Raw genomic sequence first — 19,317 nt, 5'->3', positions numbered from 1 at the left:
TAGTTTTCATTTTGCTTGGGATTATACCATATTGAACCATTGTGAAAGTAAAAAAAAATCTATACCTGTACACAGTTCCAATTAAGATTAAATGTCTTTTCCATCTAGCCTTCTTTTGCTGAGTGTCTTTTGTCTTATCATATTAACTTTTCAATCAAGAGATGGTGTGATAGGGTAAGAGCTCAAACCTGTGTAGTTTTTTTTCAGAATTGAAACTTTTTTTTAGCAGAAGCAAGATATTCTGTAGGTGCATTACATCTGGTTGCTTACTTAAAGTTATACAAGTTAACTAGTAGTTTAAGTATTTTTTAAAAAATGAGGATAGTATGAGTGGATAATTTTAATAAGGTTTCCTAACCATATTGAACATACATTTTTTTTGTTGCTGGTTTTATAAGCTTGTTAAATGTTAACCTACATAAGAATTCCTCAGGATTTAATTTCAGTTTCTGCGTGTTCACTGTAAATTTCCTGCAGATTTTTTCATGCTGAGATTATTTATGATGTCAAATGAGAAAAGTCAACTTCCTGCAGTTTTGATGCCAAATATTTCTTTGGAAAGCTACCATGTAATTTCCTCTCTGCTTGAACATTTTGGTTTTTAGGGAGCTGAAAATTGCTTGGAAGGCCTTACGTTTGTAATCACAGGAGTGCTGGAGTCCATTGAACGAGATGAGGCCAAGTCTCTAATTGAGCGTTATGGGGGAAAAGTGACAGGAAATGTCAGCAAGAAAACAAGCTACCTGGTCATGGGTCGTGACAGCGGTCAATCCAAGAGTGACAAGGTGGGTAGTGCTGGGTTCCCAGCACAGTGAGACAGCCTGCTTGCCTTGGCGGGCTCATGATGTGAGCATACGTAGTAAGGTCCTTTACGCAGAGGGAAATGAAGAGAGAAAATGGAAAAGTAATTTCTTCTCTACGTTATTTGCTCTCCACAGAAGTGTTGTTTGGCTTTGACCTGGGATTTTGGTTTTCTAGTTGAAGGCACAGTTCCTGTTTACTTGGCTTTCTTAGTGTAGTATTCTAGCCAAAATCTTCTTTTGAAGATAGAAGCAAATGCAGTTTTCCTCTTCTTCTAGTCCTAAGTATTCCTATATATGCTGCTGTGGACTCCATCTTGAGCTTTTCAATTGGAAACTCTCTTTTATACTTAGTCCCAAATAATAGAATACCTGACTAACTGTGGTTTTGAGAGACAGCTTCTTATTTCCTTACATTATGAGGGTTCCCGAGGTAGGCAGTTGCTGGGGATGGTTCAGCCCCTCAGTGATGTAGCTAGACTTAGTTTTATCCCTCACTTCTGTCTTCATGCATATGTTGCCTTTTGTTGCAAGGTAGCTGCTGCTCTCAAGTTCGCATTCAAGGCAGGAAATAGGGAGCAGTGGCAAGATGTTACACTAGGTGTAACTGACCTTGTAAGAGTTTTCCCCGCAATACCTCTTAAAGAATTTCACTTAAGTCTCACTGGCCAGAGCTGTCCTGTGGCCATTCAGAGTGATAGAGTTTGGGGAGGATGAAGATTCTTCTGATTCTTAGACCAGTCATGTCGTCCCTTGGAGATGAACACACTGGAGTTCTGTTAGCAGGGGAGACGGTGGAGGAGATTGTCTGCCAGCCAGTCGGGCCTGGCAGAGGGTGTGACGAGCTGGACTTAGGCTCTTGAGGATTTAACCTTTTTAGGGTAGAGAGAAAGGGGAAGCAGCCCACAAAAGGGGCAGTGTGACACCCTGGGTGCCAGCCCACCTTCTCAGAGGGGGCTCTGTTATTCTCTTTTTAACGATGCTTTTTCATGCATACTGTTTTAAAAAATATTCCAGTGTTACCTAGTTTACAAATGTGGTTTTTCACCTTCTGACAAGCCTGAGAATCAGATTTTTTTTTACAGAATGTAATGGTTTCAATGATTTACATTTTAAATTATTAGGCAGCAGCCTTGGGGACAAATATTATTGATGAAGATGGCCTGTTGAATCTGATTCGAACTATGCCAGGCAAGAAGTCCAAGTATGAAATAGCTGCTGAAGCTGAGGTTTGTATAAAATGAACTTGACTTATTTTTGTTGGTGTATAGACCTTTCCTGTTTCATAGAGACATTTCTTGGGTGAATACAGGCCTGTGGGCTAAAAAATTAGCTTTTCCTCCTGCTGCAAATGAACTTCCCTTATTTCCTTTTGAGTAGGTGAACTCAGCTGTAGGCTGTTGTCATTGATGTATTTCTTTACTTTTCTCAAAGGAGTATGAGGAGGAAGAGGGGAAGTACATTGTACTTCCCACATCTATTAATTACTGATTCAACTGTCCATGTTTTCCTTATTCTTACAGTAAAACTGTGCAGAGTCTCTTGATTAAGAATTCTTTGAAGGTTATATCATGGCTATCAGCATGATAACATCATTTGCATTTAGAACTATATCGGGACTTTTTCAGTCGTGACAGAAAGGAAGCCATGTTACCTTTAGCATAAAAGGGAACCGTTTTGCCTCAGATAAGTAAACTCTGACAAGTCTGATGTGGGGACTGCTGGGTCCACAGACTGCAGTGCTTTTAACACGTCTCTCTGCCTCTCCGGGTGTTAGCTTCATTCATTTCCTCTATGTACATGTCCGTGCGTGGGGCCCGGGGTGCCAGCAGCCCAGGTTTGATGTCCCCAGCCCCGACACCCAAGTGGTGAGGGGCCTTCCAGTTTATTCCAGAAAGTCTTGGGGAATGATTTGGATTGGCCTGTCATCCACGTCCCCTAATGTTCACAACTTACATAACGTGGTGCGGTTCTCAAAGCCAGGAGATGAACGTCGATGCTGAGTGTGTTAACTTCACATTTAGCCCCGTCGTCCTTGGCTCTCACACTGCACTGAGCTGTGTCGTCTTAGTCTCCTCCAGCCTGTGGAGCTCTGGGGCCTCCCTGAGTCTTTCTGTGACCCTAATTTGATGAGTACTACTCACTTGTTTTGTAAAATCTCTCAAGTTGGGCTGTTGATCGTTCCTCATGGTGAGATTGAGGTTATGCATTTTGGGCAAGAAGACCATATAAGTGATACTGTGTCCTCCCCAGGGCATCCTGTCAGCTGTGCATGATGTTGATATGTCTTATTATTACTTAGGTCATGTGATTTCTGCCTGGTTTTTCACTAGTGAAGTGGCAGTTTTTCCTATTGCAGTTGATAAGTATCTTGGGGGGACACTTTAATACAATGCTAGTACCTTGTTTTTCGTCAAATTTCCCACTAATTTCAGTTTTCATAGATCATAAAATTCACCTGTTTTAAGATGTATGTTAGTGGTTTTTAGTATATTCCCAAGATTGTGCAACTGTCAGTACTGTCTATTCCAGAACAGTTGGCTCATCTCCCACAAAAACTCTGATCCACTATCAGTCTCTCTTCATACCCACCCCTTGGCAACCACTGCCCTATTCTGAACATTTTGTATAAAGCGAAACATGGAATATGTGGCCCTCTTACCTTTTTTCACCTAGCACCTTGTTTTCAAAGTTCAGCTATATTGAAGCATACATTGGTGCTCCTCTTCTTTTAATTGGTGATTAGTATTTCATTGTGTGGATATACCACGTTTTATTTGTTCATCATCTGATGGCCAAAAGTGGTTGTTTCCACTTTTTGGCTATGATATTTGTGTATATAAAATATAATTATGAACATTTGTGTAAATGTTATGAACATTTGTGTAAATGTTCTTGTGGAGGAATAAAATATTAACTGGTCATAAAGCAAAAATTCTTAATCCTTTTTTTATTTTATTTTATTTTTTAATTTTTTTAATCCTTTTTTTAAAACTAATTTTACAATACTTAATTGCTTTCAAAGAGCTATTTTCATTTTTTTCAACCCTTATTTTTAAAATTGCATGTGGATGCTTTTGCTGTGTTGTTCATTTTTTTTTTTTTTTTAAGTTTGGAACGTGGAGATTTCCACAAACAGCAGAGTCTATTGTGAGAAGACAGATCCAGGTTGAGTAGCCCACCTGGGGACCTCAGCTTGCTCTCTAGAGTACATTTAGCAGGATAGAAATTCTGTATATCTCATCAGGTTTCTTTTTTCTTCCAACTTTTAAGATGAAGAAAGAAAAATCCAAATTGGAAAGAACACCCCAAAAAAATGACCAAGGAAAAAGAAAAAGTAGTCCAACTAAGAAGGAATCAGAATCTAAAAAGTGCAAACTGACTCCCAAAAGGGAAAGCTCTATAAAGTCACTAAAAAAGGAAGCAAGTGTGCCTCAGAGAGGCCTGGACTTCAGGGAGCAGGCGGCTGAGGAGACCAATGGTGACGGCCGGGCTGGGAATCTGGCTGATGACAGCAGTGAAAGCAGAGTGGAAAGCCTGCTCTGGGTGGATAAGTACAAGCCAGCCTCACTCAAGACCGTCATTGGGCAGCAAGGCGACCAGAGCTGCGCCAACAGACTCCTGCGCTGGCTGCAGAGCTGGCACAGGCGTCCCTCCGAAGAGAAGAGACACGGTGATGTTACAGCTCCGTTCCTTCCTGTGTGTGTCTGTTACCATGCCGTCGCTCAGGAACCCATGTGTTAGGGAGTGTGATGGTTGGTTATTGATCTCTCAGCAAGCTTTTACTAAGAGCCTGCTCTGAGCCTCGGTGGCATGCTAGACCCCGAAAGTGGGGACCCAAAGCACAGTCTATCATACTAGACCCCAAACTTGGGGTCCCAAAGCAGTCTATCATACTAGACCCCGAACGTGGGGTCCCAAAGCACAGTCTGTCATACTAGACCCCAAACATGGGGTCCCAAAGCACAGTCTGTCATACTAGACCCCAAACATGGGGTCCCAAAGCAGTCTATCATACTAGACCCCAAACGTGGGGTCCCAAAGCACAGTCTGTCATACTAGACCCCGAAAGTGGGGACCCAAAGCACAGTCTGTCATACTAGACCCCGAAAGTGGGGACCCAAAGCACCGTCCTCTTTAAGGATCTTCCGGTCAGTGAGGGAGACGTAGATGACCCAGCAATTAAGATGTACTGTGCTAAGTACTGTTACAGGGTTAAGTGTAGGGCACTCCGGGGTCGGAAGAGCGTGGACAGGGATTCCCATCCCTGGAGGAAGGGACGGCTAAGCTAAGGCTTGGAAACTCAAAAGGAGTCAGCTTGGTGAAGGCAGGGGAGCGTCAGCTGGGAGAGCACATGTGTACCAAGGTCCGCGACATGTGAGAGCAAGACCCCCGAGAGGGCCAGAGGGATCGGGGGGAAAGGTGCAAGGAAGAAGCGGGGGCACACTGCGGAGGAGGCAGCCCGAGAACCCCGGGAGCATGCTTGCTTTTGCTGGGCATGGGAAATGAGCGGTCATGTGTATTTAATGTCCAAAGTATTTATTATCGAAACTGAAGTTTCCAGCCACAACCCTGGGGGATATTGTGTGAGAACTAAAAAGGAAAAATTTAGTGAGCATTGTAGTGAATTTCCAAAGTGATGGCTGGGTTATTCGCAGTGAGGTCGTCACTAGACATTGGTCAACAGTGCCAGTTTATTTTATTTATAATATTTAAATAATATAATTTTGATGATAGAGGGTTAAACTTAAACTGACCCCTTTTCTCTTTCAAAACCAAATAAAATGTGGTGTAAGTGCTCTGTGTGCCTAAAGAAGAGGTTTGGAGGCTGAGGCGAGCTGTGGTCCCTTTCCCCAGGCCTGAGGTAGGCTTGACCAGCTCTCTCAGCCCTTGTGTAGGTACTGAGCACCTGTTATGCTCCGGGCCCCACGATAAGGGGAGGGGTTGAGCTGGGCAGGATAGTTGCATCGCTGCATCTTCAATTCATTCTTGTTGTGGCCATTCTTGTTAATACTTACTAAGACATGCAGGCTCGTGCTCAGCCCGTCCACCCTCACAGCTTCCCCTCCGGGCGCATCGCTGCTGTTCCCCTCATTTTACAAAGGAGGCCACAGACAGGGCTTAAGTCACCTGCAGCTCTCCCAAAACCCAGGTGATCTGCTCAGTGACCCAGCTCTTGTAGGAAACGAAGCTCATGAAATTATTGTTTTGAAGTTTTTTTATTTGAGTGAAGATGAGGTAGGGAGTAGAATTTCACTAAATGCTCAGGAAACTTGCTTAAACTTTGCAAAAAAATGTTTTGCAGATTTTCAATGAAACTGGAGGACTGATCTTGATGCTAACTTAATGCACAGTTATTCCTGTCACTCCTGCATTTCTGTTAGCTATGTAGAGGTTAACATTCTGGAATTTCTTTTTCCCTAACAGCAAAGTTTGGTAAATTCGCTGGCAAAGATGATGGGTCCAGTTTTAAAGCGGCATTGCTCTCAGGTCCTCCTGGTGTTGGCAAAACAACCACAGCTTCTCTGGTTTGTCAGGTGGGTATTCTGTCATTTTGTAAAATCTAGCCTCTACAGTTTGCTTTGGTTCTGGGCCTATTTGTCATTTTCACCCTTTTAAACATATTGGTACTTACAATAATAGGTGATATTTACTTGCGTGCCAGGCCGTGTGCAATAAGCCCTTGGGTGCATAATCTTATAGATAATATGTGTTACAGACTGTTACGGATGCCTTATATGCCCCTGTAGGAAGAATTCTGTGTACCGAATATATGTACTGTTGCCATTGTCACGTGAGAGGTGAAACAGATTTGAGGAGGGTGGTGGCACAGTGTGAGCCCAGAAGCTCTGTGGGGTCCTGCCTCTGCTCTCGTCTCCACGGCTGCCACATCTCTGGACAGGGAGCGCGTGAGGCGCTGGCGCAAACCGGGACTCACGTATCAGAGTGTGTGCTGAGTCACCCAGTCGTGGCCGACTCTCTGTGACCCCCTGGACTGTAGCCCGCCAGGCTCCTCTGTCCATGGGATTCTGCAGGCAAGAGCACCGGAAAGGGTGCCATTTCCTTCTCCAGGGCATCTTCCTGACCCAGGGATGGAGCCCAAGTCTCCCATGGCTCCTGCGTTGCAGGCGGATTCTTTACCGCTGAGTCAGCAGGGGAGTCCAGATGTACCAGACTGGTGTGAAACAATACATGAAGTAGTATCAGAAAAATTAAATGAGAGATTTTAAACTTACTTTAAATTTAACACTGCATGTCCCAACCCTTTGTCCCAGAGGTTGATGTTTTTCTTTAGTCTGTTTTTAATAGACCATAAATTTTTAGCTCGTATAATAACTATGTATTTTCTACTCTATTATTTAACATTTAAAAACAAAAAATGTTTTCCCTCGTCTTTACAATTGTGAATATGACGCCTTCTTCCCCCTTTATTATTATTGTTACTTTTTTGTGGAATTAATGGTTTTGCATAATGCCTTAACATAATGATCACTTTTGGGAAATAAGCCTGTTAGTTGATTTTTCACAATTTGAGAGGGAGATTATATGTTGGGATAATTTGACAAAGAACAATTTAACTTTATAGTTTATCTTGAAGAGTCAATGAATACTTCTTGTTATCTTAATGTACTTTTTGATATCTTAATTCTGTATCTGGTGTTGAAATTTTGGGGTAGTTATATTTAATCCTTTTAGGGACTTTAAGAAGCGAACTTAGTAAAATTGCTTGCTCAGATATGCTCTTCCAGATTAGTTATATGTAGCAGTTGAGGTTTTAAGACCACACTTGTGTGAGTGTTTATGTGTTATGTATGTATGTGATATTTAAAAAAACATCTTATTGTGATTCATGTTATAGTTAATCTCATTGTCTATTAGTATCCTACTTTATCTTTTTACCGATGGTTACTTATGTGACTTTTCTGGCCTCCTTCTTAATTGCTTTGTTTTTGTGGGGAGAGTTAATAATTTGCATTGTGATGGTAATGTTTTCCAACGTTTTGATTAGGAATTGGGATACAGCTATGTGGAGCTGAATGCAAGTGACACTCGGAGTAAGAACAGTCTGAAGGAGACTGTTGCTGAGTCGCTGAATAATACCAGCATCAAAGGCTTTTATTCAAGTATGTGGGTTTCCTTTTTTTTTTGGCGGAGGGCTGAGGGGAGGTTATGTAAGAAAAATGGGTTCATTTCAACGTTCAGTAACATTACTATGATTGAACATTAGTGTGTGCTAAACACCCTATTAAACCCTGGGGTTATTGAGAGAATTACGTAACCCTGATAGGCAGCAGTTAACTTTTTTCCTTTGGTTCTATTTGGGACATTGGGGAAAGCCACCATGACAGGGTGACATTTGTTCTTAAATGAGAAAGAATCGTTTGCAGGCGGAAGAGATTATCTCAGGCAAAGGCAGAGAGGGAGACAAGACACGGTGTGAAAGTGCCGCTGTTCCAGGTTGCCGCTAGTGGGCTGGTGTGGCCAGTGGGATACTCAGATTACAGACCTACTCGTATTTAGAATCTGTGGTGTTTTGCCTGGTTGCTGAATGGTACAGATGATTGTTAAAAAGAATTTGCTCAGGAAATGTCACTCATATGCATGATTGTTGGGAATGTAAATTGGTTCAACTCTGGAGAGCAGTCTGACAGCATTTCTTGAAGTTATTTAATAAATTATACATACCCGTAACCCGGAAGTTCTGATTGCTGGGATTCAGCAACTGTCATGCTTGTGTATATGCAAAATGACACATACATGTAGGGATATTCATTTCATACAGTTCATAATAGCAAAAGATTGAAGGATCTTCCTATTATATCAATGAAAAGTGATTGATTTTTAATATATGTGTAAAATGGAATATTGCAGCCTTTAAAAAATGAGGTGTTCTGTATCTACAGATAAGGAGCAGAATACGAAAATACATTAAGTGGTAAAACCAAGGTGTGTGCGTGTGTGTGTGTGTTTTAAAAATAGAAATTCCATTTTATTTATTTTTTTAGCCTTGCCATGTGGCATGCTAGATTATCGTTCCCTGCCAGGGATCAGACCCATGCCTTCTGCAGTGGAAGTTCTGAGTCTTAACCTCCAGACCATCAGGGAAGTCCTGAAGGTGTAAATTTTTATGTACACATGTTTTTAACATGTAGGATATCTCCTAGGAGTACGTACCTGAGTTTGTTTACCTCATTTGCCTCTAGAGAGAGAAACTGCATGCCCTAGCGGACAGAGGTGGGAGAGAATTTCCCTGCCTACTCTTGTGCATTTTGACTTTTGTATCATGTACCGATGTTATTTATATGTATGTGTATATATATATATATATATTTTTAAGCAGCAGTGTTTGAACAACAATTTTTTGTGTGTGTCCCATCCCATTGCTTCTCACCATGGGTCAGGTGGAACAGTCCATGCAGTAGGCATGAAGCATGCTCTCATCATGGATGAAGTAGATGGCATGGCTGGCAATGAGGACAGGGGAGGAATTCAGGTAATGAAAGGACTGTATGTTTGTAGTGGTACTGTTAATTTTTAGGTTTTAAAAAAAAATTAGAAGAGCTAATTATAATTACAGCAATTAAGGCATGTTGCTGAGGAGGTTTTAAAACCTAAAATACATGGATGAAACTGGAGCCTATTATACAGAGTGAAGTAAGCCAGAAAGAAAAACACCAGTACAGTATACTAACGCATATATATGGAGTTTAGAAAGATGGTAACGATAACCCTGTATGCGAGACAGCAGGAGAGACACAGGTGTATAGAACAGTCTTTTGGACTCTGGGAGAGGGCGAGGGCGGGATGATTTGGGAGAATGGCACTGAAACATGTAAGTTATCATGTGTGAAACGAATCTCCAGTCCAGGTTCGATGCATGAGACAGGGTGCTCGGTGCTGGTGCCCTGGGATGGCCCAGAGGGATGGGATGGGGAGGGAGGTGGGAGGGGCTTCAGGATGGGGAACCCATGTACACCCGTGGCGGATTCAAGTCAATGTATGGCAAAACCAATACAATGTTGTAAAGTAAAAAAATAAAACAAAAACCTAAAATACGTACATTTTGTGATTTTTTCTTTTTTACAAATTACATTTATGTTGCAAATTTGCTTTTCAGGAATTAATTGGCCTGATAAAACATACAAAAATTCCCATTATTTGTATGTGCAATGATAGAAATCATCCCAAGATTCGCTCTTTGGTTCATTATTGTTTTGATCTTCGTTTTCAAAGACCTCGGGTCGAACAGATTAAGGTATGATAATTGGAATTTTTTCTCCATCACACTGTCATGTATTTTTTGGGTCAATTTTTAAAAGTACCTGATAAATATTTTAAAATATCTGATTATGTAAATTAAAAAAAATCATTGAAGGTTCATTCTCCCTTGTCAATTTCAGGGTGCTATGATGTCTATTGCATTTAAAGAGGGTCTAAAGATACCCCCTCCAGCTATGAATGAAATAATTTTGGGAGCTAATCAAGATATCAGACAGGTAAATTAAATATATGTTATATAGCAGTTGACAATTTTTTTGAACTGATGCCTTTAGTGTTTTGGGGATGGGAAGTGGCAGTGATTTCCTATCTTGACAGTATCTTGCTTGTGATCCTTTTAGGTTTTACACAATCTGAATATGTGGTGTGCACGAAATAAGGCACTAACCTATGACCAGGCCAAGGCTGATTCTCATAGAGCCAAAAAGGATATCAAACTGGTAAAATGAATTTCCATTTCCTACTTTCTTAGCCAAAACATTTCTTCTCCTATCAGTATTAATCTAATGGAAATGGTTATTATAGTTCATAGAGACATCTACACAACCTATGGATGTTTATAGTAAATAAATATAGATATAGCTGCTAATAAAAGTGTTTTAATTCAAGCAGATTTTTCCTGGAGGACTGTCAGTGTAATTGTAAATTTTGAGAGAGGAAGTTTATGCCTTAGTAGTTATAAAATAGCTTTTCCAGAGTCCCTTGTGTATGGGTTTCAGGTTTTGAATGGTTTTGAAGTTTCAGAATAATCTTGTTTCAAATGGTTTATAGTTGACCTCTCTGAAACTAGACTAGAGGTCTATATAAATTGAGATTTCCTAGGTATGTCCTGTCCCCAGACTTGTATAATGTCCCCTACTATCAACATCCCCTACCAGAGGGTTACATTTGTTATAACTGATGAACCTACACTGACATATCATTATCACCCAAAGTCCATAGTTTAGCATTAGAGTTTGCTCTTGGTTTTATACATTCTGTGAGGTTTGACAATGTGTAATGACTTGTATTCACCATTGTAGTATTGCACAGAATACTTTGACTGCCCTAAAAATCCTCTTTGCTTTGCCTCTTCATCCCTCACTTCTCCCAGCTCCTGGCCACCACTAATCTTTTTACCATTTCTGTAGTTTCAGGTTTTTCGGAATGTCCTACAATTGGAGCCATAGAGTATGTCACCTTTTCAGATTGGCTCCTTTCCCTTCGTGGTATCCATTTAAGACTTCTCCATATCCTCTCATGGCTTTATAACTTTTTTTTTAGTGCTGAATGGTAGCACAGTGTTTGGATATACTGTAGTTTATCCATTCATCCGCCTGTTGAAGGACGTCTTGATCACTTCCAGATTTTGGCAGTTTTGAATAAAACTGCTATCAGCATTCATTTGCAGGTTGTTTTGTGTTTTCAGTTCAGTTAGGTAAACATCAAGGAGCACAGTTGCTGGATGGGATGATAAGAGCTTTGTAAGGTCTGTCTTCTGAAGTCCCTGTAACATCTTGCGTTCCTACCAGCAGAGAAATGGAGTTTCTGCTGCCTCGCGTCTTAGCCCGCGTTCGCCGTTGTCAGCGTTTTGGATACTGGCTGTTCTACTAGCTACATCTCTCTGTCTTTTAGGGCCCGTTTGATGTTGCCCGGAAAGTGTTTGTAACAGGAGAGGAGACTGCTCATATGTCACTTATGGACAAATCAGATCTCTTTTTCCATGACTATTCGATAGCACCCCTCTTTGTCCAGGAGAACTACATCCATGTGAAGCCTGTAGCTGCAGGGTGAGTGTTCAGAGGCGGTGAGGAGCTGGGATCAGCACCCTCGCAGCCCTCCAAAGGCCAGGCACCCTGGGAGGGAGGGATGTGGGGTGTGGACCGTGGTGTGACCCAGACTGGTGTATTCCTGCAGGGGTGACGCGAAGAAGCACTTGATGCTTTTAAGCAGGGCCGCAGACAGCATATGTGATGGTGACCTAGTGGACCGTCAAATCCGGAATAAGCAAAACTGGAGTCTTCTGCCCACACAGGTAGGCACAGGGCTGCCCTTAAAGTGCAGACTTTGCTTTAGTTAGAGCAAAAATAGCGTTTAGCTCCTGCAATTATTTGAATACCAGATAAACATTTAAACTCTCAATGGCAACAATACAGTCTTTTATAAAGTATCCTGTGGTCACTATTCTGTTTCTTAATCTAGCCTTATTTTTCAATGTTTTTATATAAATGGACATATGGAATAGGAAAGTTAGATTTTGGTTGTAATTAAGATGTGACTCGTTTCATTTGCTTTCTTTTATCTTAAGAATCTATTTCTTTTTTGTGGTTCTTGGCTTTCCCATATTGTTACTAAGCAGCTTAATCTTTAAGAAATGCGGCAGGGGCAGGTCTGCAACCACCTTCCTGATCCACGAATTCTGATTTTCTTTAACTTCCTTTTGCCACAGAGGCAGTTTTATATTGAGCATTTTATGTAGGTTGATATCTTTTACTCAAACAGAATTTTGCAGACTTTCATTGTTAAGACTGTTATTTGCTCTTGAGTTTTGCATATTTAATTATTGACCTGAGTAACAAGCAAGGGACTTCTGGAAGGTCTACTCTTCTTTTAAAGATACCTTTTTATTTTGTTTCAGAAGTGTTCATTTTTCTCTGTACCTAATAATTAATTATACCTAAGAGGATTTATCCTAAAGAAATAATGCTAAACACAGCAAGAATTTAATGTGCAAAAATGCTCCCTAAAGCGTTAATTCTGATAGCCAGAAATGGGAGAAAATCTCTATGGTCAGCAATAGGAGTCTGATTAATTATGGTAAATCCTCTTGATGGTATGTGTATGCAGCCTTTAAAATTGTAAAGATGATCTAATATAAAGAACACTAATGACAGAAAATTGTTAGAATAAAGCAGGGTAGAAAATTTATGTATAATTCCAGCCTTAAAAAAGTTAAAACCCATGGCTATAAAAGATAACCGAGGATACCGATTAAAAAAAAGAACTTTCCTCAAGTGCCAGTTTACTTATTTCTCTAATTATTAGATTTTCCATGTTTTGATTGACCTGGGTCTATCAATATATTTTTTTAAAGACAGTCGTATCCCTCTTAAAATCTCCATGACCCTGGCCTGAAGTAACTGGTGTATTGAGACCCGCTGACTGCGGCGGCTAGGTCGGTGAGATGACCTCTGAGGGCCACAACATGTTTTGGTCCAAGGCACTTACAGCAATTAGCTGTCTTCTCAAGTCGAAGCTTCCCGTATCAGCAAAACAGAGACAGAGGGGAAGGGCCTGGCTGTCTTGGAATTGGGCACCGGGGACAGTGTTGCCTCACTTTCCAGAGGCTGCTTGGAAGCCAGCAGCTGCTAAAGAAGCAACTTAGTACTGGATTTAACTTGTGGACTGCAATTAATTTTTTTTAGGCCATTTATGCCAGTGTTCTTCCTGGAGAGTTAATGAGGGGGTACATGACCCAGTTTCCTGCCTTCCCAAGTTGGTTGGGGAAGTACTCATCGATGGGCAAACACGATCGTATTGTTCAGGACCTAGCTCTGCACATGAGTCTCAGGTAAGCAGCATTACTCCATGCTCGGCACTGTAAAATCAGGGCAGTGTATTTAGCCTTTATCTAGTAATGACAGCATGAGTCACAAATGTCTGTGTTTTAGTTTTGATTTTATTACTAATTAGATAAATGATCATGGATAAGTTCATGGCCCTGAGTTTTATTATCTATAATTAGTGTAACACTTGCTTTATTACTTAAAAGGATACTTTGGAAAATAAAGCCAGATGGTAGATGTGCCATAATGTTAAGTTTTAAAGCTATATAAATCTGAGGTAGCGCTATTATTTGTTGTTATTGTGAGTATGTCTATTACCAGGCGGCATACATAATGTCTTGGTCTCCAATACTTAATAGGAGAAAGAGAACTGTTTAAATAGATGACCTACTTCTTGCCTCCTATGCTAATAGTAAACCCACCTGGTCATTTGGGGTAGGGGATGCAGTTTAGCATATTACAGAAGGTAGATACTCAGACAATTGAAAACCAGTCTCCTTAGAGGAGTTTAAGAAGTTCAAAAGTTCTTGTTATTTGGTAAAATTCTGTTACAGTTTAGAAACTTAGAAAATGTATGTGCACACAGATATTAGGTGAACTTTAGGGATTCATTTTTAACCATGAAAAACTACTTGAATAATTGCATTTTCCTTTCTGGTCCCTGAAGAGAATAGTAGTCTACTGTTAACTTTTATCTAAAACTGAACCAAAACGCGCCTTTCTTTTGTTCCTGTAGAATTCTACTTTCTACTATGCTCCCTCTTCATAGCCTATGGTGTGGGGTTTTTTTTTTTTTTTTTTTTTTTTGCCACCCTGTATTAGTTTTCTGTTGCTGCCATAACAAATTACCAAAACTTAATGCCTTAACACGAATTTATTCTCATCTTGAGATGGTAAGGTCATCCTGGATTATCGGGATAGGCCCAATGTAATTGTAAGTGTTTTTACCAAAAAAAAAAAAAAAAAGTGGTGGGGGAAGGCAGCAGTTAGGCAGAGATCTGAAGAGGCTGCTCTTCCTCTGCCGACTTGAAGATGGAAGAAGGGACTGAACCAAGAGACGTAGGTGGCCTCCAGAAGCGGGAAAGGGCTCTTTCCCCAGCTCTTCTCATTAATAAAGCGGAAGGCCTGCCTCTCAGCTCTTTTCCTGTTCTCTCCCCATTGCTTTTTAAAGATGAAGCATCACTTTGCCCAGGTGTCCCTCTCTGATGCCTCCACTGTATCTGTGTAGATACAGTAATGTGTACGCATTACCCTGGTGGTATAAGTGCTAAGCTTTCCCTCCTCCAGCTATTGATTAGTAAGCATTCCTTTGAGTTTACTATAAGAGGATTAAATTCTAGCAAACTGTGAGCTGGTGGTGGTTTGCCAGTGACTACAATTGTGTCTCTTTTGTTTTGATTTAAGAACTTACTCCAGCAAAAGGACAGTAAACATGGATTATCTGTCACATATAAGGGATGCACTTGTACAGCCCTTGGCCTCACAAGGGATAGAAGGAGTTCAGGATGTTGTTGCTCTTATGGACGCATATTATTTGATGAAAGATGACTTTGAGAATATTATGGAAATTAGCAACTGGGGAGGCAGACCTAGTCCCTTCTCTAAACTGGATCCCAAGGTAAACTATGTACTCCATTGGTTCTCCAACACTTTATAATTACCATATACAAGGAGTATTTCAGAAATGTTTTAGATGCTTTCAAAAGTTTAATTTTTTTTTCTTAAATAAATTTTGCTTATGGTCTGCACTTTCCAAAGATACTATTTGAGTACAATATTAAGAGTAGACTTTGAGATTTGACTGTAATTTATAGTTTTATCTTTGCTTTATGCTAAATGGGAAAGCACGATGTGAAATCTGAGGAGCAAATGTATTAATAAATGTATTCTTTATAAGGATGGGCAGATGAGCCTGGGGGAGTAACAGACACAGACTTTTTATAATGAGCATGAAAAAACTAAAGTGGCATGAATTTGTGATACCTAAGACCTCACCTGGTGCCTTTTATTTGGCGCTGTTCTGGAAGTTACATTCTCTGTGACTTCTCTAGAACTTTGGACGATGGGAATGACTATAGGTAAATTCTCACAAGAGACATCCATTGTTAGAATTTTCGCACTAATTCAGCAGTTAGGTTTAGAAGCTTGAAGTTAAGGCTTGTCAAGTTACATAGTATTTTGAAATAACCTGTTTTTGTGGGAAATGTAATTTATATATTCTGTGGTAATTAAAGGCCACCTTTAGTCTGTACTTTATTGTAAATCTTTTTTGATTTGTTGGTTTACTGATCAACTTTGTCACTTTGTAGAACTACGGAGAGCACTGAATAGAAAAAAATGATGACTTTGAACGATTATTAGAAATCTGCCTAATGTTCCCAAATACTGATTCTTATTTTAAAAAAATTTTATTGAAAGATAGTTGATTTACAGTTTTTTAAAAAAACATTTATTTATTTGGCTGTGCCAGGCCTTCTTGCGGCATGTGGGGTCTGGTCCCCTGACCAGGGGTCGGCTCTGGGCCCCGTGCACGGGGAGTGCAGGGTCTTAGTCACCAGACCATCAGGGAAGCCCTGATTTACAGTGCTTGGTTCTTATTTTTTGTCATGGGCTCTATTAAGAATGTCATGAAAAATACGGAACTTTTCCATAGAAAAGTGCAGGTCGATAGACTTGCGTGTACATGCATGCATATTTTACAAACAATTTCAGGGGGCTCCTAGGGTCTCTCAAAGCCTCTAGGCCTACAGAGTTTAAAGGGGTTGTTTGACACTTGGAGTTTTAAAAACCTTCCTCTGTTCCTTCTGTGCAGGTGAAAGCCGCCTTCACAAGAGCCTACAATAAAGAAGTCCACCTCACTCCGTATTCACTCCAGGCAGTGAAGACACACAGGCCCAGCACAGGCCCGTCGCTGGATTCTGAATACAACGAAGAGTTAAATGAAGATGACTCTCAATCGGATGAGAAGGACCAGGACACTTTGGAAACTGATGCGATGATCAAGGTACTATTTTACTATACCAATAGGAGAAGCTATGATACTCCCTCAAAATAGCTTACCTTGTCTGTAACTTGCCTTTTGAAATTATTCAGAGCCTGTTTAGCAAGTAGCAGAGGAAGCTGAGAAAAAGTTTTTTTTGTTCATCACAGTTCCAAGGGTAGAGAAAGTATAGATTTCATTTTTATAAACAGCTTCTTATAAGGTGTAGGAGCCTGATAGCAAGAAAATAGGCCATCATGTTGATGGTCATATTCTCTGTTGGAGAAAAGACTGATTTTTTTTTCCCCCCACTCTTGGTGTGTGCTTTACCCACAGACACATTTTCACAGCATAATTAAGAAAAGCATTTTTAATGAAACTATTCCTCCCCTCTGTTGTATTTTTGCTATAGCTATTGAACTGCCTATAGAAACTTCTCAGAGCAAAACATCCTCATCTTTTCCTAGGAAAGATTAAAATCATTTATGGTGTCGGTCCACTGTTTCCCATGGGCCAAGGCAAAGGAAATCTAGTTTGTATCCTCTTCTGTCCTTGGTGTGGGTGCGTTTATCATCCGTGCCCCTCGATCCTGTTTTGTGTGTGGAGGGGTGGGGATAGTGGCCTCTCCAGTGTGGCTCGCACTGGTCTTGTCTAGACATACCACTCCTTCCCCTGCTCAAACTGTGTGTTTGGATCTCTAATCTGAAACTGAAAGTAAAGGCAGTTCTTCATGAAAGCATTCTGTGTGTGTAAATTATCTCTTGCTTGTTTTGTCTTTCCTAAGTATATCTATACTTGAAGTCTAAGAAACTGCATATCAGGGAACATATTCTAGTTCTAGAAGCTAAATAGCTTTGTAGTTAAAGGCCACACACCTAGCCAGTTATTAGTAAGCTTATCAAGGGTCGCCGCAGTTCAGGATGTAGGCGTTTGCAACCTTGCTTCTTTATTAAGTTGCGGATAAAGATTTGATTTATTGTAGAGATGAACTTACCCATAAACACAAATGCTAACTATTTTGTGTATCTTTCCCTCCCAACAGAAAAAGACAAAATCTTCAAAGCCTTCAAAATCAGAAAAAGATAAGGAGTCCAGAAAAGGAAAAGGAAAAAGTTCAAAGAAATGAAACACTTTCTTTCACAGTTGACAGCTACTTTTTGCTTACCCTGCTGACCAGTCTCAGCTGGTCTTAGAGAATATCTTGTTTTCCCAAAGGAACCATGTTTTAGTGTAGTGGGACCTCATGGTCGCATTGCAAATAAGCGGTGGTACAGCTAGAAGGATGTAACCAGTAGGCTGATGTACACCTCTTATAGAGGTTAATAGGACCGCACAGATCCTCCACTGTCCCCATCAGTCTGACAAGACTGTACTTCAGAATGACTGTCTAATCAGAATTAGAAACTACATGTGGGCTTTGGAGTCAGATTTTTAGTTAACAGTAATATGTCTGGGAACAGAGGTATTAAAGCGGCTTTTGTAGGCTTACGAGTTTATCCTATGGCCATTATGGGACCAGTCCCGATTTTTTAAAAAGCATAGTTACTATAATGTGGTGAACTTTTGTAAATAAATCATAATACAAAATAATCACCACCTAGAACTGGGTTTTCTTTGTACATTGTCAAATATCTTGCAAAATATAAACTAGGAATAAAAATGTTTTCACAGGCTACATGTACAGATTCTTAAGATTGTTACCTTGTACAGTAAAATATTATGTTGGTATATTTTTCCTTACTAATTTGCAAATGATTGGATACAAGAGCTAACTATATTCCTACTAACCTCTTGTGTAAAACATGTAACTTCTGCAGTTGAAGAGTCAAACTCTAATTCCAAACATCCTTACCCCTGTGAAAGTCAACCACACACACCGCTGCTGTGAACAGAATTTCATGGAGAGGCCTCTTTGTTATTACTAGAGGGTACTGTGGCTGCAGGATTGTCAGAGATTCCTAACCTTCCAGAGTTTCAGCTCATCAGGTTCAAACCAGAAAGGCCTAGGCTGGCTCAGACTCTTATCTTCCTCTGGTTTGGAACGAAATGAACACAGGCTTTGGTGGACTTTGTCCCTGGGAGAGCCGGTTCTGTCCTGACAGTCTCCACAAACCCTGCTGGGATTTTAGATTGTACCTGCAGCTGCGCTTGTTGAGGGGCCTTGAGGCTGTGGAACCAGCCTGGAGTTTGGGTGTCTAGCGATGATTTAATCTTGTCAGTAAATGCTCAGAGGTATGTGCTACTTCTGTGAGGTATGTGTTATAAGGAATGTGAAATCTGGATTCTGTTCCCAGCCTTTAGGGAACTGATTGTCTCTCTCACCTCTTTAACAAGATTAAGTCTTGAGACATTTAAAATGTATTTACCAGTGTGAAAACCATCTTCCATGTAGATTGAGTTCATTATGGGAATAAAACATTTCCTTAAGCCTTTGCCAACTGAGCCATGTCCCTCTTTGTGTTAAAGCCCCGCTTGAAACTTCTGCGTCAGTGAAGATGTCCTTGACTGATGACTGCCTCACCTCACCAGTGGGGTGAGCATGAATTTCTTCTGCATATTCTTCTGTTGCTTTTGGATATGCAAGTCGTGTCTGTTAACTCGCCCTGTGCTCGCCGGGAGAGACTGTGACTGTCATCTCCTGGCCCCCAGGCGGCAGGCGGTGCCCCTTACTTGTTCAGGGTGATCTGGTGCCGCCGAGGCCACACATCATCCC

At 40.7% G+C, this 19,317-nt stretch overlaps 2 protein-coding genes across 2 annotated transcripts in view; one reads left to right on the top strand and one right to left on the bottom strand.

Annotated features, from left to right (window-relative positions):
• Nucleotides 1-19,036, top strand: part of RFC1 (replication factor C subunit 1) — a 69,206-nt gene extending 50,170 nt beyond the window's left edge. Inside the window, exons 11-25 of the mRNA XM_065907060.1 lie at nucleotides 606-785; nucleotides 1,925-2,029; nucleotides 4,074-4,473; nucleotides 6,228-6,337; nucleotides 7,810-7,924; nucleotides 9,203-9,294; nucleotides 9,919-10,056; nucleotides 10,202-10,297; nucleotides 10,421-10,519; nucleotides 11,694-11,848; nucleotides 11,976-12,093; nucleotides 13,484-13,629; nucleotides 15,029-15,242; nucleotides 16,437-16,628; nucleotides 17,647-19,036. Of these exons, the coding sequence (XP_065763132.1) occupies nucleotides 606-785; nucleotides 1,925-2,029; nucleotides 4,074-4,473; nucleotides 6,228-6,337; nucleotides 7,810-7,924; nucleotides 9,203-9,294; nucleotides 9,919-10,056; nucleotides 10,202-10,297; nucleotides 10,421-10,519; nucleotides 11,694-11,848; nucleotides 11,976-12,093; nucleotides 13,484-13,629; nucleotides 15,029-15,242; nucleotides 16,437-16,628; nucleotides 17,647-17,730 (2,244 nt within the window). The 3' untranslated portion in view covers nucleotides 17,731-19,036. The remainder of the gene's footprint in view (nucleotides 1-605; nucleotides 786-1,924; nucleotides 2,030-4,073; nucleotides 4,474-6,227; nucleotides 6,338-7,809; nucleotides 7,925-9,202; nucleotides 9,295-9,918; nucleotides 10,057-10,201; nucleotides 10,298-10,420; nucleotides 10,520-11,693; nucleotides 11,849-11,975; nucleotides 12,094-13,483; nucleotides 13,630-15,028; nucleotides 15,243-16,436; nucleotides 16,629-17,646) is intronic.
• The window catches only part of WDR19 (WD repeat domain 19), an 87,820-nt gene continuing 75,466 nt past the window's right edge, over nucleotides 6,964-19,317 (bottom strand). The window contains exon 37 of the mRNA XM_065907059.1: nucleotides 6,964-6,975. The gene's annotated coding sequence lies outside the window, so the exon portion shown is untranslated. The remainder of the gene's footprint in view (nucleotides 6,976-19,317) is intronic.

This window comes from Muntiacus reevesi, chromosome 16 (genome assembly GCF_963930625.1).
Source record: "Muntiacus reevesi chromosome 16, mMunRee1.1, whole genome shotgun sequence".
NCBI classification, from domain to species: domain Eukaryota; kingdom Metazoa; phylum Chordata; class Mammalia; order Artiodactyla; family Cervidae; genus Muntiacus; species Muntiacus reevesi.
This window is presented reverse-complemented; position numbering and strand designations above follow the sequence as displayed.